The sequence below is a fragment of the Berghia stephanieae genome, chromosome 3 (genome assembly GCF_034508935.2).
Source record: "Berghia stephanieae isolate SIO BIC M18660-M18661 chromosome 3, UCSD_Bste_1.3, whole genome shotgun sequence".
NCBI classification, from domain to species: domain Eukaryota; kingdom Metazoa; phylum Mollusca; class Gastropoda; order Nudibranchia; family Aeolidiidae; genus Berghia; species Berghia stephanieae.
The window spans coordinates 52410272-52436525 of record NC_088362.1 but is presented as its reverse complement, the minus strand read 5'-3'; the positions used below and the strand labels follow the sequence as shown (position 1 = coordinate 52436525).

The following is a 26254-nucleotide window of genomic DNA, read 5'->3' as shown; positions in this document are numbered from 1 at the left end:
CCTAAACATCATTTCTGTAGTTTATGGTTTATCTCCTCATTTAAATGTGTATGCTGCAAACCTTGTCGTTTAAACCTTCAATAGCAGAATAGCAACGCGACTTGGCGACGTGTACATAATATGCAGGTCTGATATCCGAACATCCCTTTGGCCTAGTGTAACATTGTTGTGATGAACAAGATTTCCATTACAACAATGAGCCTATAAAGAAATGGGTTATCAGACCTGCAAATAAGTGCACGCAGTCGCGACTTGGGATTCATTGAATAATTTCAATCAGAAATCATCCCGTGGAAAAAGTTATAATCCTTATAATCTATTATTAAAAATAGATTGATGTCGCACAGTCTTAAACAATAGTGCAGCGCTGCAAAATGAGTAATGGGGATAGCTTTTCTTGCTTAAGAGAGGAGGGGGATGGGGGAAGGTCGAGAGATCGGGATAGGGAATCGAATCCGGTTCACTTGATAATTGTGCAATTATTTGGTTAAATCCATTCATCCGCCTCATTCTTATCTAGAATTAAACACTTTACTTTGATTAAAGCATTCTAGAACTAGAACAAACAAACAAAAAAGGTTAAACCATCGGCGTGTGATTAAATGATGATAATGACGATGATAATGATGACGATGATGGTGATGATGATGATGATGATGATGATGATGGTGATGATAAAAGTAGTAGTAGTAGTAGTAGTAGTAGTAGTAGTAGTAGTAGTAGTAGTAGTAGTAGTAGTAGTAGCAGTAGTTAGTAGTAGTAGTAGTAGTAGTAGTAGTAGTAGTAGTAGTAGTAGTAGTAGTAGTAGTAGTAGTAGTAGTAGTAGCAGTGGTAGTAGTAGTAGCAGTAGTAGCAGTAGTTAAGGCGGAGGAGGTTCGTGTGCGGCTTCATCCTCGCTGGCCGGTTGCTCTCTCAGTAAGTAGGCCGTTTAATATTCCTCTCTGAGTCCAATGGTCTTTCCCTGTTGATATCATTGTCATCAATGACCATGTATGCCAGGTCCATATGAAGATAACATGCATTAAACCGACTCTTGGCGAAGTGCCCGAGGGGTTAAGGCATTGCACTGTGATCCGGAAAGTCCAGGTCCTAGCCCGGCTTCAGGCACTTATTTTTTTTTTTTTTTCATTGGGCAAGATTATTAACATCCAATTTGCGCACTTGGACAACATGGGTGATTTCTTTTGAAATCAGACATACTGTTTGATTGATTATCTATATTCCTTCATGGAATGCCTTAATACCTAGGCGACGGAATCTAGGTAATCGTGCGGTTGCGAAAGGACGGAATTATTTATTTTTTAAATTTCAAGTCAATAATATTACGGCGTAATATTAATCGGAATATACTGATCCTTAGAATCATTGAAACTTTCAATGGAAGGTGAATAAATTTATCTTCCTCACGAGGATATCATTGATGGATAATGGTGTCAAACAGATGTCTACCCACCATTGTACAAGAAAACATGTGACCTATCAGCTAGCATAAGGGGAAAATCCGACGTATACAAAATGATATTATATAATATTGCAAATAACTACATGTCGGGAACATCTAACAAGGGAAGTTGTATATCTTGGTTTAAATTTCTTTAGTTCATTTTATTGAGTTAAAAAAATAATAATAGTAAAATAAACAACAACAACAACAACAACCCAAACCAAAAAAAAAAAAAAAAAAAAAAAAAAAAAAATAATAAATAAAAAAATAAAAAAACATCGAGAATAAGCTTGAGAAGGGAATCAAGCATGAAATACATTTGTCTCTAAAAATATTATTAGTTACTTCCCTTCGTTCCCATTGCTGCAGGTTGTTTATATTTATTATGCTAAAATTTATTTACAGACTTTTTTTTAAAAAAATGGACAGTGGGAAGAAAAAATCAAATCATAATTTTTTATTAAAAGTATGGATGTGGCGTTTCATTCACTGTTTCCTATAATTGCTTCAACTATTACTTCAAGAAAAATGTTTTTAAAAGAACATTGTCTAGAATAGATATGATTCTTGTCGCCACTGACTGAAGAATGCGACTTTTGTTTGAACTTGGCATTTTATAACAAAACTGTCCTGCGATTATCTAACTATCAATATATCGTAAAATATATCGATATTTTGTGAAAAAAAATTACGACTTTAGAAGATCCCGAAGTAAGCATTTTACGACTTGTAGAAAATAAAATTGCCAATACCCGCCAGAACATTGAACTCATGAACTCTGAAAGTGAAAGAAAAACAAATCATAATAATCGTTGAAGTTATCCACTATTAATTTACCAGAACTCTTAAATTTATTACACGGTTTTATACAGTTAAACATATGGAATAAGAAACAGTAACATTTTTCTTCAGGCTAAGCAGATTTTCTTGTATTTTATTCATTCTTCATCCGTATCCGAAACTTGTTAGCAGACGAAATTGTTACCGAGAGGTCAAGAATCAATCCACCCAGATCAAAGTGATCAAGAACGAAATGGTGAAAATGATCCACCAATGAAATGTTGTTGACGTCTATTGGATACATGAAGAACTGCAAGTTATAATTCTTACCATGGGATGAGTGATTACCAAAATATGCACCTCCTTCCTTCTGATATAGCCAGGCTCGTACTTGGTAAGTTGATTTCCCAGTCGTGTCGGAGTTCGGAGTCGCAACACCCGTTTTTTATGAGTTTGAGTCATGGCAATGAGACTAATATATAGGAAGGGTGTTTAGGTTGTTACCAATAGATACATATTATTTTGATGTTAGATGTGTACTAGTACTAGAGAGGGCCCTATCGTTTCATTTTTATGAATTTCCCATTTTCGTTAACAAATGTCAGGTGAGTCTGCATTGTCTGAAAATGAAATTTTGCTTGGGCTTTACTTTGGGGTTAACCTAAACTGGATTGAGGTGGATAGCTTCCTTAGTTTATATTTGTATTGTTTTTAAGTTTTTTTATTATCGTTATAATCGACAAATAATTGGTGGTCTTTGCAGCTACCTGACAAGAGATTGGGAGTACATTGTTAACATTAACATACTATCATTTTGTTTTTTCTTTTTTAATTTTGAGAGTTCTTTTTTTTTCTTTGTTTTTGTTTATATTTAGATATATTTGCGTCATTGTTGAAATATGTATAGCAACAAATTGACTGTGAGTATGAATAAAAAGAATAATTTTCTTTATGAGATTATGATTAGATTAAACTTAAACAATTCCATAATTTATCTTAATTTTCCAATAATTTCCCATAATTTTGAATGATCTTCAATTACCTTTACTTTTACCAAAGTAGAGGGGTGCCTCGAAAAAGCAATTAAATGCTTTTCTTTGTTCACATCTGTATTAAAATTATTTTCACTTTTGAAAGATGACATTTATTTTTCATATAAGTAAATTCTTTCAAAATTGAAGGAAAATCTTGTATTAAAAAAAGAAAAATTAAAATTGTTTACCGACTTGACCCCAGGGTAAAGTGGGTTGAGTTGTCTAAGTGAGTCCACCACTACTTATATTTTTTTTACTTTAAAAGTGATAATCAGCTTTTAATCTTTTAAGTTTACTTTAATAGATGAATACCAGATTTTTCATGTTTTGTTTTAATTTACCAGGCTATTTGAAGGACAAAGGCTTGAAAAAGACCTTGGTTGCATTCCTTCAAGAGAGCCCAGATCTATCTGAATATTGGCGACTGCTGAACTCTGGTATTATGCCCACATCAACGGTCATGGGTCATACATTACAAAGTATCCTTGAGGAATATGCAACCCTTTCTATTAGGGTCAAAACTCTAAGTAAGTATTTGTACCTGTTTGGGGTTCCTGACCTCCCATAGTGGGCAGGGAGCTACTTACTGCGTCTTCTATCCCCTTATATCTGTTTTCCAACATGCTTTCTGTCTTTGTCTTGGAATGAGATTACTTGGTTTTGTCCTGGCCCTGGCCGTAGTCCTGGCTGGGAGGGAAACAGTCAAATGCATAGTTATTGTTTTGGAGATGATATTTTTTTCCTTGTAAATCATCTCTCTGTTATGCATTATTATATTTGTTATTTTGAATGTATAATGTAAGAATTTGAGTATATTCCTCTTTGTTGGATTTTGTGCTTGTGTCCGGATGAGACCTATAGGTGATCTCAAACTAAGTACATAGGTGGTATGCTCTTGGAATCTACATCTGATCCCTATTTGTTCCCAGTTCCCCTTTGTCTTACTTTCTCTTGGCTGCTTTAATTGTAATTTTACTATCCCATTTTCTTCCTTTTTATTGGGCTGATATAACCTAAATGTGCTACAAACGCCGTAAAACCCTTAAAAACAAACAATCAAACAAGTATTTGTACAATATCTACAATATAATATTCTGAAGCAGATTTAAAACTTGTTAATGTATGTATATTCTTTTCCACCCTTCGCTCAGAAACATTTATCATGAAATATTATTTCTATATATAGATAAACCTTTTGCTTTACACTCATGCTTTTGGGGAGATACAAAGTCTGGGCCAAATGTCCTGCTTTTTTAAAGTTTAAAGGAAATTCATTTGCATTCGAATGCATTACCTCTCATTTCCAGGTGCATTGATCACCTCATGATTGTTTCTGGCTTGTCAGAATGATTGTTTCTGGCTTGTCAGATAGAGAATATTGCACATGGCCTCACATACTTTAAAAAAATAAATTAAGCTTTTATATAGCGCAACATCCGCTAAATGTGCTCAAATCACTTTACAAGGGATCCTTAGCCAACAGCAACATTAAACATGTGGGACAAGACATGACACCTGTTAGGCGATATTATAATTTTTTCTGCCAGAGACAACATTGTTAACAGCCTCATTTTACACCTGAGTACCTTGAGAGAATGTGACTAAAGAGCCTTTTCTGAGGACTCAACTATGCGCCGCTCAAAACCAGACCCTTTCGATCAGAAGGCGAGTGTCATATCACATGTTGACTATTGTATACATAACAACTCCTTCCTGTGGTTGTTCCCTGTTTCTGCTGAGTTTGTTATTGGTGCGATCAAGTCCCGAGCGGTATAACAGTGTTAAGAAGAAGCGGGACCCCTTCTTCTTTTGGTGCAGGAAGTAGAAGATACCAGTGAGTGATACATGCTCTGCTCCGCTCCCACTCACCTCAGACTCAAAATAACTGACCCAGGAAGTGACAATCCTCTGTTTATGGATAACAGCTTTTAAAATTAGTGGAACAGATAGCTGCATACCGGGAATCAGTAAGTGGCGGGAATGGGCAACTGTAAATTATGGGAGAGACAGAAAGATGGTTGCTTCAGCTGAAACACCTTAACAATCAATGATGCAGGGAGCATGCATCTGTGGTTCAACTATAGTTGACATGGAAAACAGGTTGGAGTGGGAAGACAAACCGGAAACTCCCCATCTTGCCATGATGAACTAGCTCATGACACAAGATCAAAGGGCTAGAGCTCAGCCGGTCACTGGTTTGTACAAGAATTAGAATACTCTCGCTTTCTTTTTCATTCACAGTCTGGCCATTATGTGTTCACTTTACATTGAAATAGACATAGAGTTGAACTCCTTTTTAAAATAATCTCTCAAATTCTCCCTTCTAAATTATACTTATATTTATCATAATCATTAAGGGTTACATAGGTCAAAAGACATTTCCCATGGAGCCGGAGTTTATCCCAGTTTCTATAGTGTGAAATGGACAATAGCAATTGCTTGCTATCCTTTGGATAGGACACTAGTCTATCGCAAAGTATTTTCCACCAAATCTAACAGACTCAGCTACCTATTCACTGCTGGGTAGACAAGGGGGGGGGGGGGGGGGGGCAGAAAAAATGTCGACTGCACCTGGGATCAATCTTGGTGCCTTTGCCATGTGAAGCGCGTGCTCTACCAATTGAGCTATCGGGGGATGCCCCCCCCCTCCCCACACCCTGTATGGTAAGTATGGGTAATAAATGAGATACATATAAAGGCAGAATGTTTGGGCATTTTATGCTACTTTCTTGATTTGTTGAGCAAAATCTTGAGTAACACGAAACACCTGCAGTCGACAACTTACTCATGGGATTTTGTTATATTTTACGATAGAGTGCATAATATCTTCAAAAAATGCAGCTCAAATCTTTCCCATTTTCTTTTCCTATGAACCATAGAAGTTTCAATGGATTCTTTCTTCAATTTATGAAATTAATGATTACACAGATGCAAGACTGGCCCAGCTCTCTGGTTCGGCTGCTCAAGCCTCAAATGAGAACATAGTTACGACTCATCTGGAGAAGCATGACATTGACGCTGTGTTGGAAAGCCACAGGAAAGCGGAGTTGAACAGTTAGTAACACATTCATTTCTCTGACATCAGTTACCTCTGTCCCTCAAGGTGTACGATCGTATCATTCTAATGTACAACTACTTAAAGCTGTTTTATAATGTATACAATTAGTTTAACACATTGCATGCAACTTAGTTCAGCGTTTTTACATTATTTATTTATTTATTTATTCATTTTATATATCCTATTATCTGTATAATTTATACTGTTGTATGCCATTTGTAACGACATCATTTATTTGTATCTAGACTGTCTATATTTTTATCACTCTCACGTTTGTACAAAGATGTCCTTTTTTGTGATGGATAAAAGTATTATTATTATTATTATTATTATTATTATTATTATTATTATTATTATTATTATTATTATTATTATTATTATTATAGCTGTTTACTTTTGTGAGTTAATGGAGTGAAATAAGACTTCTATCCCTTTGATAAGAATGTTGAACTATCACCAAGTATTTTCTGTTAGATCTGACTTAGACTCACCTGCCCAATCACCGCTGGTTGTAAAAAGTAGTTCTTCAGAGCTATTAGTTTGGCTCACAGGGCAGAAATTTATCCTGATTTCTATAGCGTGAAACGGACAATAGCTATTGTTTGCTACCCATTGGATAGGATACCAGTCTATTGCAAAATACTTTAAGTCAGATCTGACAGACCCAGCTACTTAATCACTGCTGGGTGGACAGGACGATCGGAATTAGAGTTGTAAATGATGTAGGGAAAATTTTGTTCCCAGGGATTTCATCCCGATTTGCCAGGTTACCCAATTGGAGAGATTCCCGATTTTGAGGTCTTACTGCATTATTGTGTTAGGTGTGTATGAAACAGTGCCAAACAAAGCAGAGAGAAAAATTATTTTTCAGATCTTGATTTGGTTATACACGGTAGTAGTTGGTGGACTTTGCTGATTTGTCCATCATATTATTCTTTGTAAGCAAATCAAAACTAAAAAGTAGAACATATTTGGCAGTTTTTATCATTGATTGGTGGACCTTGGTGTTTTGGAGTTTGAGAAATGCTGATGTATATATATAAATCTATTTTTAACTTATTGTTTTGATTTGGTGTTTTAATGTCTTTAATTTATCTTATTTCAGGAAAGCGCCATAGTATGAGACAAAAGTGAGTATGAATGAGATTGTATATTATTATTATTATTATTATTATTATTATTATTATTATTATTATTATTATTATTATTATTATTATTATTATTATTATTATTATTATTATTATTATTATTATTATTATTATTATTATTATTATTATTAGTAGTAGTAGTAGTAGTAGTAGTAGTAGTAGTAGTAGTAGTAGTAGTAGTAGTAGTGGTAGTAATAGTAGTAGTAATAGTATTGCAGAGTGGTTTTCCACACCTGAAATCAAATGTATTTTGTCACCAGGTTAATTGACACCCAAGTCTCTACTCTCAACAACTTCCATTGTGGGAATTCAGATCAGGATGGTTTGGGGTATAAGTATAAGGGTTTGTCTGAAGCCTGGGACAAGGGGGGAAATGGAAAGGCTTCAGAATGATACAAAACAAACAATGGATGATTCAGATGCAAACCCATTGTCACAAAAACAAAAGAAAGAGACGTTAGAAACAAAGAAACAGAATATAGTGAAAATTGTGTATCAAGTGTGTTTTCCGTGGTAGATGGCATCTGAATTAAACAAAAATGTGGTGTTCCTGTGAGAGTGCCTGAGGGACTGATAGAAATCTTTGGGGCTGGTCAGTGTGAGGGTAGAAGTGGTAGCAGCAGAAGCAGTGGTAGTAGTTGTAGAATCTGTGTATATTTGTGGAAGCTATTGAAAGTGTGTGTGTGTGTGTGTGTGTCTGTGCATGTATGTGCATGATAGATGTATAATATGATTGTATGAGGGAGGTGTTTATGCATGTTTGAGGATTTGTTTGGTTGTGAGTGACAGATAACACATGTTTGCATCACAGAGAGTGTGTTTGAAAAGATAAAGATATAGAGATTAAGAACAAAGACAATGAATTGAATTAAAGAAGCATCTGTATGGGATGCCGAATTATTTTCTGATAAGTTACAAGTCTCAGGTGTAGAATATTCTGATGACAACATACACCAGACTTTCAGATGCAGAATTATCTTGTGACAATATGCACCCAAGTTTTGGGTGTTGAATAGTCTAATGACAATTTAACCTGTTATTATTATTGCTGTCTGTTGTTACTATGTAATTGTCGTTTGTCTTTAAAATAATGCATTATTATGATGTGCCTATATATTTTTTTCTTCCTTAATATTTTTATGTCATTTAGAATCTGGCATTGTTTATATTTGATTCCAATGTGACTGAATGAGCATATTGCAAATACATTCAAATCTCGTTCATCCCAATGATTTTAGATTTTCTGTTTTAGATCTATGTAATTTATGATCATTATTTTTGTTATGAATCCATTTAACACTTTTGTCTCCAATTTTTATTTATATCTCTCTCTCTTTCTCTTTCTCTTTTTAGGGCAAAACGAAGAAGTGATTCACAAGGGAAAAAACATTTGCCCACAAATGAAATTTCTTCAGAAGTTTCCCGTCCCCATAATGAAACATCTGGTCAAGTTTCTCATCAGGCTGGGCCTTCTCACACAAATGAGTCATCTCAAATGACTAAGAGTTATCAACCAGAGTCTCATAAGGCAGACAACAACTTGAATAAATCCAGTGAAGCTGATGACCTTGATGAAGATGTAAGTACTGATTGCCATGGCTTCAATTATTCAAGATCTTATAATAATAATAATAATAATAATAATAATAATAATAATAATAATAATAATAATAATAATAATAATAATAATAATAATAATAATAATAATACTTTATTGCATCCCAAAAAGGAAATTTTTTGTACAGACGTGTTATAATTTACACATAAGATAAAAATACAATGGAAATAGGATGTATATATATAAAAAAGGAGCAGCTCTATAACCAGAGCTGCGCTTTATAATATGAATAATTTCAACACTGTAAAATAGTTAAAACTGTCACTATAAATTGAAAATTGAAAAGATTGCAAAACAAATAAATTAATAAATTAATATTTATATTTTTAAAAAGTAAAAATGAGAAAAATAATAAAGTTTAAAAGTCTCTATTTTTTAGTAATGTACAAAAATGAATATATTAATATTAGCTTCAAAAGAGAACAGAATACCAAACATGTAATGTTTCAGTCTCAAAACCATTCTTTGGCTATTAACAAAAATATTCAAAACGTTAATCACTCACTTACTTACTCACTCATTCCCATGAACAGATGTTTGGCGGGGAGACTTGCAGGATGCAGCCTTCCAGTGCCTCACATCTCAGTTGTTGACCTTCTCTATCAACTCGTACAACGTCATTCCTATCCCTTCCTTTATGTTATCCAGTCACATTTTCCTTCATCTTCCTCTTCTCTGTTGACCTTCGACCATGCCTTGCATTACTGTCTTGCAAAATCTGCCTGTGAGCTCCCTCTCTTTACATGCATTAACCGTGTCAAGTTATTCTGAAATTTTCAAAATTTTAATTTATATTTACAGTTTGAGTTTGACTCCCTTGACCGCCTCTTGGCAGATACAAAACTTCATGAAAAATTGGCTGAGAGTATCAACAAGGCACTTAAAAGAGACCAGGTGATTACATCAGAGCGGCTTAACACGCCCCCAACATCTTCAAAGTCGAAGGATACAAATCAAAGAAAAGAAGGAGTCGGATGCGACCAACGTGAAGATAACACTCAAAAAGATACCTCTGCTGTAAGTATTAATTTTTTTGTTTTATTTATACTTATTTACTTAAGCCTCATCAAGTCATGGGGCGCATAATAAGGCATCTACCAAGGACTTCCATTTCTGTTTGTTGGCTACATGGGGTGCATAAGGCATCTGCTATGGACTTCCATTTCTGTTTGTTGGCTACATGGGGTGCATAAGGCGTCTACCAAGGACTTCCATTTCTGTTTGTTGGCTTCATGGGTTGGATAGGCATCTACCAAGGACTTCCATTTCTGTTTGTTGGCTACATGTGTTGCATAAGGCATCTACTATGGACTTCCATTTCTGTTTGTTGGCTACATGGGGTGCATAAGGCATCTACCAAGGACTTTCATTTCTGTTTGTCAGCTACATTGGGTACATAGGCATCTACCAAGGACTTCCATTTCTGTTTGCCTGTACATGGACACCAACATTTTCCTCCTATGGATCAGGACCTCATAATGGTCTTGCATGTCTTGGTGATCTTGCGAGCTTTGCTGGTGGGATCAATCATGTCAGACAGGTAAAAGTAGAGCATTGGGCCGACAACCCATCTTCAGAAGAAAAAAAAAAGCAAGTTACAGAGCCTCTCACTGTTACATTTTAAAAATAATTATCTTTATATTTAGTGGTGGTTTTGTGAACATTTAAAAAAGTCTTTGATATTTATTATTGTGTCTGTTGAGTATTCATTTATTATTTCTTGATAAGGGATTGAAATGTCTTGAAAATCAGTTGGGACAAAAAATACATAATGTAGAAATAATTTACAAAGAAAGAATATTATCTCTCAAAAAAAAAAAAAGGTAACTAACAGTATCCAGCAAGGAATGCTTTGAAGGTTTGCTTTATCCATGTGCATATTTCTATAGCGCCTTTGTCAAAACCTTCAAGCTTTTTTTAAAAAAGAGGACATTGTTTTAGGTGTTAGCTATGAACCCTTTGTAAAGCGCTTTGAGCACATTAAGTGGATATTGGGCAATCTAAAAGCTCACTGGTTTGTCTTTCCTTTGAAATAGAGCTTGATACATACTTTAAATAAATATGTTGGATCCTCATAGAAAGAAGTGGTGTTAACTTTTATTTTGTGTTTCAATATAAATATGATCTTTGCTTTTTCTTTTCTTTTTAAAAAAAAAAAAATTAAAAATTCTAGGTCGTAGATGATATTATCTCCATGACAGCCGATGAACCAGGACTGGAGCAGTTACTTTCTCTTTTCCAATTTCAGCCTGGTGAGTTTGTTACCTTAAGAGTTTTAGAGATCTTCTTATAACATTGTAAACGCACCTTGGGGCTTAGGTAAAAAGTGCTATATAATTTTACTACCTTTTTATTTAATGGGTCACTCATTCTTTTAAAATATGTCATCACAGTGCCTCCTATGTAACGTTGAATGATATGAAAAATAGAAGTCACTATTTTAGACGAGGAACTGAGAGGAAGCTCTGTCACCTTTGTAGTTACTACAAAATAACTACATTATTATAATTGCTACTATTACTACTTCTTCTTCTACTACTACTTCTACTACTACTACTACTACTACTACTAACACTACTACTACTACTACTACTACTACTACTACTACTACTACTACTACTACTACTACTACTACTACTAACTACTACTACTACTACTACTACTACTACTACTACTACTACAACTACTACTACTACTACTAGTACCACCACTACTACTACTACTGCTACCACCACTACTACTACTACTACTACCACCACCACTTTTACTACTTCTATTTTCTCATAAGAATTTCAAAAAGCTTTTTGAATGATTATTTATCATTCTGTCCTCCACAGAGACAGCACCAAAGTCATCTCATTCACAAGCAGTAGAAAATCAAACTCAAAGTGCCGCCTTGTATATACCTGATGTAGGATCAAAAGCAAAGTCTAGTCTCTTCGTGGAAGCGAAAAACTCTGATCAATGTCTTTTACGGTCACAAAAAAATTTAGATACGCTGAATCATCATAATGTTAATATTAAATCAGCACCTCTTACTCTCTCAACGGGGACCAAAGTTGTCAAAAATAATTCAGAACCTTCCACACATCAACAGCAGCCAGTATCCGCTGCGGTGGCTACATCTTTTTTAGATCATCATGAAATGGAATCACAAACATTCCCAAAACTGCAGAATTTGGATAAGACCAAAAGTAAACAAACACTAGAAGAAAATAAAAAAATGAAAGAGGAATGCAAGTCTTCCGCTGCTCCAACTGATGAACCATCTTTATTATCAGGTTTTTCCCAGGAAGAATCTTCTATGAAAGCGTCAAATCCCACTCAAAACTTAAAAAAACCCAGAGTGAAGCGTTGGCCGAAGAAATTATTTAAAGGAGATCACACTAATCAAACACCAGATCATGACTCTTTATCTCTTAAAGATAAGGTCAATGTTGATAACCATGTCAAGTTGAAAAATCCTGTTAAAACAAACTCTGCTGAAGCGGTTAATAGCTCAACAAATTTAAAAGAAACAAGACAATGTACTGAAAATTCATCTTTGCCTCAAACTAAGGAACCAGAATGCTTATCAGTAGAAATCAGTCAAGATAGGGACAATGCTAGTAGTAAACATCTTTCCAATGACACTGCAAATCCATCAGAGAATGATGTTGGCATAAAGAACAGAGAGGGGAATGATTCAAAGAAAGGGAGTGAAAATCATTCTCAAGTTTTGGTCAGCTTTGAGTCAATTGAAATGTCACCACTCAGGGATTTTCACCCGACAACTTCATTAAGTCCTATTAAGGGGCAGCAGGACTGTCCAACACTTCCAGTGAAGAATCCTTCAAATGACCATTCAGCTAACTGCCCATCAAAATCTCCTTCTAAACATGCTCTGTCCGTACCACAGGCTGGCATGGAAGAAAATTCACTGTCTGTATTTTCTTTGATTAATAAATGTACAGCTGAAATAATTGGAGAGGTTTATGTACCACGAAATAAGAGGGATCAGGATCATGGCAAAAAAATGGAAGCTGAAAACAAAGAAAGTGAGGCGACTAATGGGGATGAAAACTTAAACACAGCTGAGACCAAATCAGAAGTAGAGCCACAAAAAACACCCAATCTTGAAAAATCAAAGACTCCTGAATGTATCGGTGAGAATGGAAATGATTTTGAATTGGTCAAAGGCAGTGGAGGATGTCAAATTTTATCAGATAAAGAGGATGTTGACATGAAATTTAAGACAGCGGAAAATGATGCCATACACTCCACAGGGAAAACGCCTTTTGAAATATCAAGTCCTGAAAGGCAGGAAGAATATGGAGTTGATGACTACAGTTCTGATTCATCTTTTGATGAAAAAATATCAACCCCTAACGCTGTATATGTTAAACCTGTCTATATTAATGTTGGCAGTACCAGAAAAAAGAACTATAAGATAGTAGATTCATGCCTTCAAGATATGTTAGCAAAAATAAGAGGCCCCAGTGGTGAAGTTAAATGTGACCGTTCAGTTGTGGCAGAGGAGAAGATTAATGCTAATGTTCAACAGGAGGAATCAACTAATGTTGTGAAGAGAGATGATAGTGATGAGAAAAATTGTTTTAATATAGATAATAGAAATAGGGAAGAGGACGATAACAAAATTGAAGAAAAGGAGGCAGATGAAAATAGGGAAGAAGACAATGACAAAATTGAAGAAAAGGAGGCAGGTAGTATAGAAGACATGCAGAATAATTGTGCAGGACAGAAGTTAGCTGTGTTTGAGAGGTTGCATGACTTTTCTGCAACAATCAGCACTCCATTTGTCACAAGAGAAATTGCAAGTACAGACAGTTCCCCCAGAAAACTAGTGGGTAGCAAATTTAGAATTAATGACAGTTCAAGTATGCCAGCTTCTTTTTCATCTTCAAGAAGAGAACGGTACAATATTAAAGGTCATCACAGCCGAGATAATCGCTACTCTAGATTCACCCCATCAGTTTCAGATACCATGTCAGCCTCCAGTAGAAAAGTGATAGCCTGTAACATTGCCCACTCTCCTTTCATCCCATCCCACCTAAAAAGAAAAGGGCCAAGTCGTAGGATCACTCCCACTGAAGTCTCCTTCACTACCCCTTCCCCTCTTGGGATTATGTCCCCATCCAGTCCCGCTGAATTCATCATTGATTTATCTCACTCTCCAAGTCAATCAAATACCCTAATCAAGGATGCGAAAACAATAAGTGCAAAATATTCCGAGAAAGACAGTAACAATTTAAAGGAGGAAACAAAAATTGTAGAATTGAAATCTCCATTATGTACAAATAATTGTGAAAATTCAAATTTTATCAGCGAGAAAGAGATCATTCATGTGTCTGAGGGATCAGTTGGTAAAATAAATGTGGAATTAGTGTCATCCCTTTCAAATGGAAACTGCAATACTACACAAAGTCTACCTGCCAGTCCATCACAGAGAAAACCTAGGCGGGTAGTCCCAACACTAGTATCAAAAATAGTGTCCAAAGGTATGTCACTTTCAATATATGTGTGTGGTAAATGCTTAATTATTTTTTTATTTTTTGCTCCCTCTCTTAACTCTTTTGTGTTCACACAGTTTGTTCCAAATATAAATGCAGGTGTCACATTGTGTGCTTCCAGTTCCAAAAATTATGATTCAGTATATTGTTCAATCAGACCAGACCATTTCGGTTGCACACCAATATGTCACTCAACCTATGAGTGCTTGACCCCTGTTAGGTTTTTAGTTATAGAAGGAACGAAGCTCTTTTAAAATTATTTTTAGAGTCTGTTAGGGATAAGTTCTCAGTAAATTATATAAATCAGACTATAAACATTTAAGGTTACACACAGTTTTATGTATTTTTATGTTAAATTTGGCTGGTGGATGTTGTAAGTATTTTAACCTAAATGCATAGCATCAATAAATAATACCTATTGGTAAACATCTAAGTGTATCGCCTTTGGTAAGGATTGCATAACGGTTTCAGTATGGGACTTTTAAGTTGCTCTTTTATCACTCTTTGATCTTTGTTGAATTGGTTCCCTTTGTATTGCACATTCAAGAAAATGACAAAAGATTTTTTAAAATATTTACATGGTCGAGGTCAAGTTGATTACCAAATTATCTATCATGCTTTAGCATGCTTTACCTGTTTTATTTTGCAGTCGGAGGGGACAGTCTTTTCTCGTCTTCAAGCTGCAGCCAAAACGGAACTGCGTTTCACTTGGATGAATCAAAAATTGTTTCCAGCTCTTCTGACCCAACATCACCTCATGATGAGGCAGAGGCTTTCATGATGCTTAAAAACATTTTCCAGTCTTATTCAAAGCCCCAACCAAACCAAGAGATAACTTCTTCCAACTTTTCAAAAATTTCCCATTCCACCACTCCAAAACGTAAATGCGGATGTGCAACCAGAGATGTGTGCAGTCATGTCAAAAGACTTCGTCATGCATCCACTCCAATGCGTAAATGTGGCTGCGCATCAAGAGAGGTGTGCACTCACGTTAAAGGGAAGGGCAAAAAACTGTTTAAGAGACGCAGTGCTTCTTTTTCCAAGACTAACATTAAAGAAATTCCAACTACCTTGGACCTCAATAAATTAGATGATTCTAAGAAAGTCGATTCAGATCAGCCTGTTCCAAAAATAGATGTGGATGCATTTTGTGATTCTAGTTCAAAAGATGGTGTAAATAATAAGGATGATGGTAGTCAGTCCAGTGGAGCATTTATTGCAGTGGGGACTGTTGTAAACATAGGAAGTGACAGGAATTCACAGGATGATCAGATGTTTGCAGATGATCAAGAAGTAAATTGTAGAAAAGATAATGATACTTTATGTGATGACAATGTCACAACAAATAAAATTATTTCAGAGGGTCAGGATACTCTTTGTCATCAGCCCAATATTATCCCAAAAGAAAAGGAGTTTGAAGAGAAAACAATTGCTCAAACAATTGATAATATTATTGAGACTATTGCTTCAAATGATAACTTAAATGACGGAAATTGTGTTGATGTGAACAGTTTAAATAAAAATGACAATGATAGCAAAACGGGTGAAAGCAGCAAAGCTAACAGTCAATGTTCAAATGAAAGTGCTACATCTGATAAACAGAGCACTGATTTCGATCATCATGATAACATTTCCTTGGCAATGCCATATTTTCCAGAACTGTCAAACACATTTGATTTTTTCAAATTAAAGAAAGGAAATTTTGCAGATTCTGAAGCAGAAAAACCCAATTTGGTTAAACCTGTACCATCTCTCAGTCTTGGGGATAGTTATGATCGTGAAGCAAACCCAATCACAAAACCAATCAACAATGTTATATATGATGATGAAGCAAATACAACCAGAAAACCAAAAAACAGTGTAATTGAAATCAGTCCCTTGCCAGGAACTCTTTATGTGGGAAATTCATTGGGAAATCCACTAAAAGACCCACAAACCTCAAGTTGTTTGATTAGTCAGGCAATGGAGCAATGTGGAATTCCATTCGAGCCTAGTGAACTCACTATGATGGAACTTAATCGCTTGGTTGAAACAAATGATGAAGGTAATGATAATATTCAAATTGATTCTAATGGCCGGGAAAGTACAGCATCAATACCAGCTACCCATGAACCAATACGAATGCAATTACGATCATCCAAACGTCAAAGTAATTTGGCAAGTTCTTCCAGCTCAATGAATAAGAGTAAGAAAGCTCTCCCTCCTCTTCAGCCCAGCTCTAAGTCAACGATGTCACCTCATCCTCACATCTTATTTCCAGATCAGAATCCGTCCCAATCAGGTGTCAACCCATCACCCATGACTCCTGGAACAGTAGCATATTTTTTTCAACCAAATCAGCCACCTACACCATTCACCATTTTAGCTGATGGAACAGTGATTGTGCTTTCTCCAAGCTCTGTCAAATCTCTCCAACCAGCTCCTCCTCCGCCTCCTCCACCCTCTTCCAATCATCTACGCCCTCTCATTCCTCTCCCACCTCTCCCACCTCTCCCTACCCTTCTGCCAAGTTCGAATGCAAACATTACAAAATCTGACACTTTTGTTCAGTGTAGTTCAAACATGAACAAGAAGCCTGTGATTTCTAAACCAAAACCTCCTCAAAGTTGCTCAACAAATGCAAAGAAAAAAGATTCTGATGCTTCGAAAGTAAAAAAGAAAGACTCAGAATCTTGTGTTGCTTCAAAAGTAAAGAAGAAAGACTCAGAATCTTGTGTTGCTTCAAAAGAAAGGAAAAAAGATTCTAAATCCTCCAGAGTTTCAAAGAAAAAATCTCCCAATTCATGCATGGAATCTGTACAGAAAATTGCTCTCAGAAGAAAAATTGAAGATAATGCATCATCTCCTCAGAAGGCTTCTGTTTCTACATATTTTCAAAAACCCAAATTGCCTACTAAAAGGAAGCTTACACTGACTGCTAAAATTTCTCAAAGTTCAAAAAGCAGGGACGAACAATTAAAAGAGAATACTAATACAAAACTAGTTACCCATGAAAATGCTAATGGGGAATGCTACAAAGAAAGTATTTCACATGAAGAAGAACTAAACTCTACCATTTTGGGCATCACACAGGAAATGCCTTGTGAGAGTGTAGATAGAAATGAGTTTTCAGAAATTAATAACTACTCATCAAATGTTAATTCTTATGAAACTGTTATATGTCAAGAAGTTAATGGCAAACATGAAGATGGAAATGTATTAAATAATGAAGAAATGCTTGCTGCACAATATTTAGAAACTAACCATGCCGACAATGAAATTTGCAGAACCTCTGATGCTATTGGTCTAATAAACAGTGACCCTCCAGAAAAGTCACAAGGCAAAATATCTTCTTACACTGCAAAACTGAGCCCTACAAAACAAACCAGCAGTTTTAACACCATCACAGATTTGAAAGATGTTGAAAGTCCAGTCAAACAAAACAAGGAGGTAACTAGTCCACCGTCTATATATACAGACAACAAAAATAAGACCCCTGAATCAACAGATATGTCTGAGCTGAAAGAAAAAGTATTAACAACTTTGTCACTTAGGAAAAAGGAATGTAATATGAGTTTTCATTCATCTACGAAAGGTAGTTCTCCCATATATTTGAAAGAAAGTGGTCCAATCCATGAAAGAGAATCTGCTTCTGAAGATTTTCATGAGACAGGTTCCAAAGAAGTAGAGTCTTCCTCTCGTGAAACAGAAAGTGGCAATTCTTATGTTCGAAGGTTTCATTCCACCCCAGTTGACGAGGAATTCTTTGATAATCTAGAATCTCTGGCTGGAGTCGAGGGGGATTGTGAGGGATTAGTTAAAACAAAGCTCAGCAATGGGAGTACTTTAGAAGATAGTCAAAATTTGGAAGAAAAAAGGAGTGGTGATATATTACCAGAAACACCAAAGAAAAATTTAGCAGTCAAGGAAAAGTCACAACGGAAATCATTTTCAGACATTCTTAAAAGTGTTTCTCTTCAATTTGCTAAAGTGAATGCTTCTCCTGAAAGAAAAACAAAGACAATTTTTTCAGATAATGAAGAATTTGACAATGGCTCACTAGTCAAACAGAGAAGGGGAAGAAGGAAAGTAAGGTGTATAAGTGACACATCATCAAACTCAAGTGACAGGTCTTGGGAGGAATTGATTGAAAATAGCGTTTCTTATTCTAAGGTAGTTCAGGATAAAACTGTTTCCATCACAGTCTCCGATGAGGGTGACATAATCAAAAATATTTCTGATCAATCTTTATCTTGGGAAGAGTCGATGAAAAGAAATGTTCGCAAAGAGAAACGGCGACGACAGATTGATTCAAATTCAAGAGAGGATTTGGCACATGAAAATAAACCTGTTGAAGCAATATCATCCAAACAAGTAGAGGAAAAAGAGATTACTCACCATAGTACTGAAATCTCCATTAGTATAGAAAAGCAGAAAAGTCAAACTGTTGAAATCAGTAACACGAAAGGTGATTTGAAGCAAAAACCAACCAGTTCCAAAGAAAGCCGAGTAGATGAAATCAGTAATATGAAAGGTGACATGAAGCAGAAACCAACCAGTTCCAAAGAAAGCTGGGTAGATGAAATCAGTAATATGAAAGGTGACATGAAGCAGAAACCAACCAGTTCCAAAGAAAGCCGGGTAGATGAAGACAGTAATATGAAAGGTGATATGATGCAGAAACCAGCCAGTTCCAAAGAAAGCCAGGTTGTTAAAAGGAGCAGAAATCTTACTCAACCTGAACCACCAATGTTCAAATCCAGTTGTGTAAATGATGGTGCTGGGAATATTAATAAAAGCAGAAGGAAAAGAAAGACAGAAACAAAATCCTCTGATGACAACAATAAAAGGCGTAGAAAAGAAAAATGGAGTGATGAGAGTTACCAAGAGCTCATAAAACCAGTGGGCCAAGCTGAAAGGGAAGCCACAGGCACTGAAAGTGATAGAAATTTGTTCAGAGATATTGCAGCTGTTTCAGAAAAAGAGAAAAAATCAGATGAATTGGCAGAAGTCAGTGACAAAATGAGAGAAAATGGTTTGGAACTTTTATCAAACGAAACAGTCAAAATGCCTGAAAACAAGACTTACATTTTAAAATCACCCAAATCTTCAATTCAGAATTCTAGCAAATCAGATATCGGCAATACTCCAATCTCCTCAAAATCAAGGAAGTCGAGGTCCACTCCATCTCCGATTTCATCGCAGAATGTACAACCACTCTCATCATCATCATCATCAATATTGAAAAATGACACTAATCAGTCACCCTTAAATGAAAGCAATGCATCGTCAACTTCTAATTCATTGGACAACTCAAAATCTCAGACTGAGTCACCATCAAATGCCTGCCTCTCTACCTCTCAGGTAAATATGGGCTTCCCCTTAACTTTAATATAAGAAAATGCCAAACTGTTTTTTTTTGCTCTAGATAAGATTTTTGAAACAAGTTTTAATGGAAACATTGAAAATTAAAATGATCGTCAAGTTGGGGCTTTGTCTTCTCAAAAAGAAACTAAAGCAATTTTTAAAGATTTACAAACTATGCCTTTAATGCTGTGAACAAGGGGCATTCCAATCCAAAGGCTAGTGTCCTACCACAAGATCATAAAGCCACGCAATAATAGGTGGTCTTAGATTTAGTATTCAACTGTCAAGGGTTTTCTCATAATTTTGATAGAATGTAGCTTGATTGATAATTAATAATTAAATAGTATTCCATTAAATTCTATAGGTAATTTTTTAATTTTTTTTTTTTTTTGTCTCCACAGTTGTCCACTGGTTCTACCACTAAAATCATCTCAAAGAAGAAAATTGGCAAGTTAATGAGCAGATTATACCAACCCTCTTCTAATAGGCCTCCTCCCACTCCTCCAACTGGCAATTAATCCTTGTTTCTTCAAATTTGAATTTCTACCATTATTTATTTAGTTATGCTTGCAGTCTTAAACTTTTTTTCCAAGAGAGCAGTAACAACAGTCTGACTGCATATTCATCAAGAGCTCGTGTTGGACTGCTGTTACTTCTGTCTCTGTAAAAACAGACTGATGTCGGATAAGTGTGAAATTGAATCCAATTTCAAATGCTGAAATACAAATTGCTGAGGTCTGTTTTGAAGCTGGAATTATTTATTTTCTCAACAGATGACCTATTGTATCTTTTTTTGATTATCAAATAATGTTACTTTCATTCTTTACTCCACTCTTTAGTATTGGGGGAATTAAAAAAGTTATTGCCCCTTGTAACTTGTCCTAAATGTCAATATTTTCCAGTATCTGGTAATTTATTAAAAAAAAAATTTTTTTGCATTAAAGTGGGATTGGGGAATTAATTCCGTGTCCCTTTGTCAATTGACTGTACGGTTGGTGTTTTTTTTCATATTCTGTTTTGAGCGTACATATTTGAAAAACATTGCAAAGGCAAGTGTAAAGAAGCATGACAGTTTTTTTGCAAAAAGTGCTAAATATTTCCAAGCCGACCTACCTTTTTTTTGGACGCTCAAAATATTTGTGAAATAAATAAATGAACACGAGGATTTTTATACAGAATTTATTCCGCCATTCACAATGTTTCATTTACTGCTCCAGCAAGCCGTATAGAACCAGACTTCCATTCTACACAGTACAAGACACTTGATAGGTGTCCTTTTTGTTCCACTGGGTGGGGATCCTGACCTCCCATAGCGGGCAGGGAGGTACATACTGTGTCTTCTATCCCCTTATATCTGTTTTCCAACTTGCTTTCTGTCTTTGTCTCGGAATGAGATTACTTGGTTTTGTCCTGGCACTGGCCGGAATCCTAGCTGGGAGGGAAACAGTCAAATGCATAGTTATTGTTTTGGAGATGAATTTTTTTCCTTGTAAATCATCTCTCTGTTATGTATTATTTTTATTTTGAATGTATAATGTACGCATTTGAGTGTGTTCCTCTTTGTTGGATTTTGTGCTTGTGTCTGGATGAGACTTGTAGGTGATTTCAAACTAAATACATTGGTGGTATGCTCTTGGAATCTACATCTGATCCCTATTTGTTCTCAGTTCCCCTTTGTCTTACTTTTTCTTGGGTGCTTTAATTGTAATTCTAGAACTTTTTACTATACCATTTTCTTCCTTTTTACTGGCGCTGATATAACCTAAATGTGTTGCAAGCGCCGTAAAACCCTTAAAAACAAACAAACAACATTTTTGTTCCAGTACTCTTACGATATTCATCACTGCCTATAGTGAAGCACTCATAATCATCACTGCCTATAGTGAAGCACTCATTCACCGAGTCAAGTTGAGTAGTTTGAGTCTTGCCACTTATACAATTTAATAGCTATATATTACAATTGATGAAATTTGGGATCTTTTAATGAGGGACATTTTTTATTGAAAATTGAAAAAAGTAAGCATAGAGAAAGAAGATAAAGCTACTGCTAGCCTTGCCTCCATATTCCATCTAATCAGATTGTTTTAAAAAAATTGATATGCACACCTCGTCGACTCTAGATACTTTTCATTGCACTTTTGCAAACCAATGAAAATAATTAAGATTAGTGGGGGGTTCCTGACCTCCCATAGTGAGCAGGCGGAGGGGGGGGGGGTACATACTGTGTCTTCTATCCCCTTATATCTGTTTTCCAACATGCTTTCCGTCTTTGTCTTGGAATGAGATTACTTGGTTTTGTCCTGGTCCTGGCCAGATCCCCTGGCTAAGAGGGAAACAGTCGAATGTATAGTTAGTTTTGGGAGATGATATTTTTTTCATTGTAAATCATCTCTCTGTTATGCACTGTATTATGCTTTCTTTATATTATATATGATTTGTAAAACATTTGAGTGTGTTCCTCTTAGCGGGGACCTGTGCTCGTGTCTGGATGAGACTTTTAGTGATCTCAAACTAAGTACTTTGATAGAGTGCTTTTGGAATCTACACCTGTTTCTTATTTGAACCAATTCCCCTTTGTCTTCCCTGTTCTTGGATGCTTTATTGTAATTCTTGAACTTTGTACTATCCCATTTTCTTCCTTTTTACTGGCGCTGATATGACCTTAATGTGTTGCAAGCGCCGTAAAACCCTAAAAAAAAAAAAAAACAAAAAAAAACAACATAAGATTAGTAGAGTAGTGTGATGATTGGAAAGAACAGTAGGACAATAAAAAAGTTGATCTTTTATATAGCACAAAATACACTGAACATGCTCAAAGCGCTTTACAAGGGGTCCCTAGCCAACAACAACACTTAACATGTAGGACATGACATGACGTCTGTTACGCGTTATTACAAGTTTTTTTTCCCGCCAGAGAATGATGTTAATGGTCAGGTACTCATTTTACACCTGAGTGTGATAAGAGAATGTGAGTAAAGAGCCTTTTCCAAGGAATCAACCATGCGACACTAGGGACTCGAACCCAGAGCCTTCTGATCTGAAGTCGGCTGTCATACCACTAGACCACATAGCCACACAATTACCGAATGACTCCTGGAATGCATCCGTATATATTCCACCCAAACATGTAGAATAATATACTTATTATAATGCTAACCCTACGTTTTTTTTTCCTTGACTATGTACTGATAATGATAATATGGATTTTATAATGAGTAATTTATTTTCTTTTTTTGTATTGCTTGATTTCCTGTTTGTGATAAAATATATTGCCGCACTAAGATAAATGACCTTTTTGAGAACAGTAATATCTGCATCAAGTCAACTTCTGCTTAAAGTCAACACCTGAATTTCATATTATTTAAATCTAAGTCTGAAAAGTGAGTGGAGCAGGCACTAGTGTTGGTAACAACAAGAGATGAAGTGAATAGAAAAGTGCCAGAAGACAACAGAGAATAACATTTTTTTCGGCGTTTGATGGGGGGGTTTGAACCCGCGACCTTATTGGTACGACAACTCCGCCTGGCCGGTGAGAGCGTGACTCTACCGTATGAGCTATCCACGTTGTCTTCTGGCACTTTTCTATTCACTTCATCTCTTGTTGTTAAATCTAAGTCTGTTCCATTGACAATAGATAATGTCAACCTTGCTCAAGATAAAGTCAACCAATTTTTCTTGTCCATCAGTGTTGGCTTCATCAGGATTCCTCTGTATAGAATTCTTCTAAGCTTATATTTCTTAGGCTGTAAACTGAGTGCATTCAATTTCCTCTCCTGTTCCTGAATAATTAAGTGTGTCGTGGACGCTTCTGTAATTTACTCATAACAAACACATGAAGCATACCAGCAAAGAAATAATGTGTAACCTAAAACGTTTATATTACTATTCAAACATTTATTTAGTGAGAACTAATCATCCAAAGGAGTTCTAAAAACAATAACAATAACCCCATGTGTTGTTTCATTTTGTTGGTAGGAAATTGAAAGAAATTGTAATTCCGAGAGATAAAAAACGTTCGATTCCTGTAGGGTTCGGCAAAGAGTGAGTTGCACTTACTTATGATAAAACAACAGACCGACTGAGAGGAAAAGTCAAATTGAGGGCAAGACGGGCTGGAGTGGAAATTGAATGCACTCAGTTCACAGCCTCAGTTGGTGAAAATGTTTTATTTCTACCTCCTCCCATGCCATTGACTTGTATGTATATATATGTACAGTGTATCACTTTTAAAACAGTATGGCACATTCACAATGATGCTGGGTGGGGATCCTGGCCTCCCATAGTGGGCAGGGTGGCACTTACTGTGTCTTCTATCCCCCAATATCTGTTTTCCAATTTGCTTTCTGTCTTTGTCTCGGAATGGGATTACTTGGTTTTTTTCCTAGCCCTGGCCTGAGTTCTAGCTGGGAGGGAAACAGTCAAATGCATAGTTATTGCTTTGGGAGATGATATTTTTTTTCCTTGTAAATCATCTCTCTGTTATGTATTATTATGTTTGTTATTTTAAATGTATACTGTAAGCATTTGAGTGTACTCCTCTTTGTTGGATTTTGTGCTTGTGTCCGGATGAGACTTAAAGGTGATCTCAAACTAAGTACATTGATGGTTTGCTCTTGGAATCTGCATCTGATCCCTATTTGTTCCCAGTTCCGCTTTGTCTTCCTTTCTCTTGGGTGCTTTAATTGTAATTCTAGAACTTTTTACTATTCCATTTTCTTCCTTTTTACTGGCGCTGATATAACCTAAATGTGTTGCAAGCGCCGTAAAACCCTTAAAAACAAACAAAACAAAACAATCACAATGATGATAACGATAATAATAATAATGATAACGATAATAATAATGATGATGATGATAATAATAATAATAATAATAATAATAATAATAATAATGATGATGATGATAATAATAATAATAATAATAATAATAAAACATTTATACTGTGCGTTTGCCCCTCAAGGGACAGAGGCCTCTCAGCACACTACAATAGGTGTGTATAAAATACTACATACAGTACATGCATGCATCCAACCATCTACAAGTGTTGTTACAACACAGCACAAGGAATAATGGAATAATCCTTTAGAAATATACTTTAAGGAAGCTGAACATAATCCTGGAATCTGAAGTATTATACTGATAGCCACTATTTCTAGCTACCCATATGGGATATGATGATATTAGTCTACCGCAAAGTATACTTTCTACCAAATTTAATAGAACAGCTACTAGGGGTGGAGACATTTCTCTGATTTTAAGATGATTATTTTTGCTACTTCGTGTGGTTTCTACTGTTTTCATCTACCTTTAAATTGAAATGAGTGTGTAAAGACAACAGCCTTGACAAACTACCTCACTGATAATTGGAAAACATAGCTTTCATTTCGATATGGAATCATCTGAGTTTCATTTTCTTTTGTTTATTATATAGTTTGATTTTGTGTTAATTTAAAAAAAATATTTTTTGTTTTTGGGGGGAGGAAGGGGGGGGGGGGGGTTTCTTGTTTGTTTTTAAAAATATTTGGGGGGGGGGGGGGGGGGGTTTCTTGTTTGTTTTTAAAATATTTGGAGGGGGGGGGGGGGGGGGGGGCGGTTACAGCTTTGGATTATTAGTTCACCTTAGTTCCCGCTCTCCATTTTCAACTTTTTGTAAACAGGGTGATGTATCAATCTGGAATTGATCTCTTACTAACCAAAAAAAACTTTTCTCCACAAATCCTTACAATGGATATCTGGAAATAATGACAGTGTTATTGCCAAATTACTTAAAAGTTATGATTTCTATGATGTAGATGGATTAGCATCACAGTGTAAAAAGTGAAATATATACAGTACAGTACTTGCTGGATTCTCTAGCACTCTCTTGGGAGAAGCCAAGAAGTGTGCTTGAATCCGAGCATGCAGAAAGTTGATGCTCATTGGAGGAAATTACTTATTTTAAAGACACAACTAGGTCACCCAGCTCCAGTATGCCATATTGCAGAGTATGCTGGAATTCGGTGTGCTAGATGCTCATTGATGCTCGTTGGGGGAAATTACTTATTTTATAGACACAACGCGGTCACCCAGCTCCAGCGTGCGATATTTCAGAGTTTACTGGAATTCGGTGTGCTAGAGAATCCAGCGTGTATTGTCTCAATTTCTCATTGAATTTTTGTGCCCTCATAAAGCTCATTGATAATTGTCCAATTCCAATAGTATGATTTTTCCATGATGAAAATGACATGTTAAAGTTGACTGCATGGTCGAATTGTAATATATTTTGTTTTGCGAATTAAAATTAATGAATTGTTTAGATAATGATATTGAAACAAAA

General features: G+C 35.7%; 1 protein-coding gene across 1 annotated transcript; it reads left to right on the top strand.

Annotated features, from left to right (window-relative positions):
* The first annotated feature begins 2123 nt into the window (after positions 1-2123).
* LOC144967976 (uncharacterized) lies at positions 2124-22662 on the top strand. Its single transcript, XM_078905811.1, has 11 exons — positions 2124-2618; positions 3603-3785; positions 6187-6312; positions 7422-7446; positions 8818-9043; positions 9884-10099; positions 11256-11334; positions 11920-14580; positions 15242-19935; positions 20340-21228; positions 21762-22662. The coding sequence occupies exons 1-10, from the start codon at positions 2561-2563 to the stop codon at positions 20454-20456; spliced, it is 8385 nt and encodes a 2794-aa protein (XP_078761937.1). The 5' UTR covers positions 2124-2560; the 3' UTR covers positions 20457-21228; positions 21762-22662.
* Positions 22663-26254: the final 3592 nt, after the last annotated feature.

Coding starts and splice junctions, on each gene's coding strand:
- LOC144967976 (XM_078905811.1), top strand. CDS start 2,561: ATGAGTGATTACCAAAATATGCACCTCCTTCCTTCTGATATAGCCAGG. Junction 7,447..8,817: donor CGCCATAGTATGAGACAAAA/GTGAGTATGAAT, acceptor TTCTCTTTTTAG/GGCAAAACGAAGAAGTGATT. Junction 9,044..9,883: donor CTGATGACCTTGATGAAGAT/GTAAGTACTGAT, acceptor TTATATTTACAG/TTTGAGTTTGACTCCCTTGA.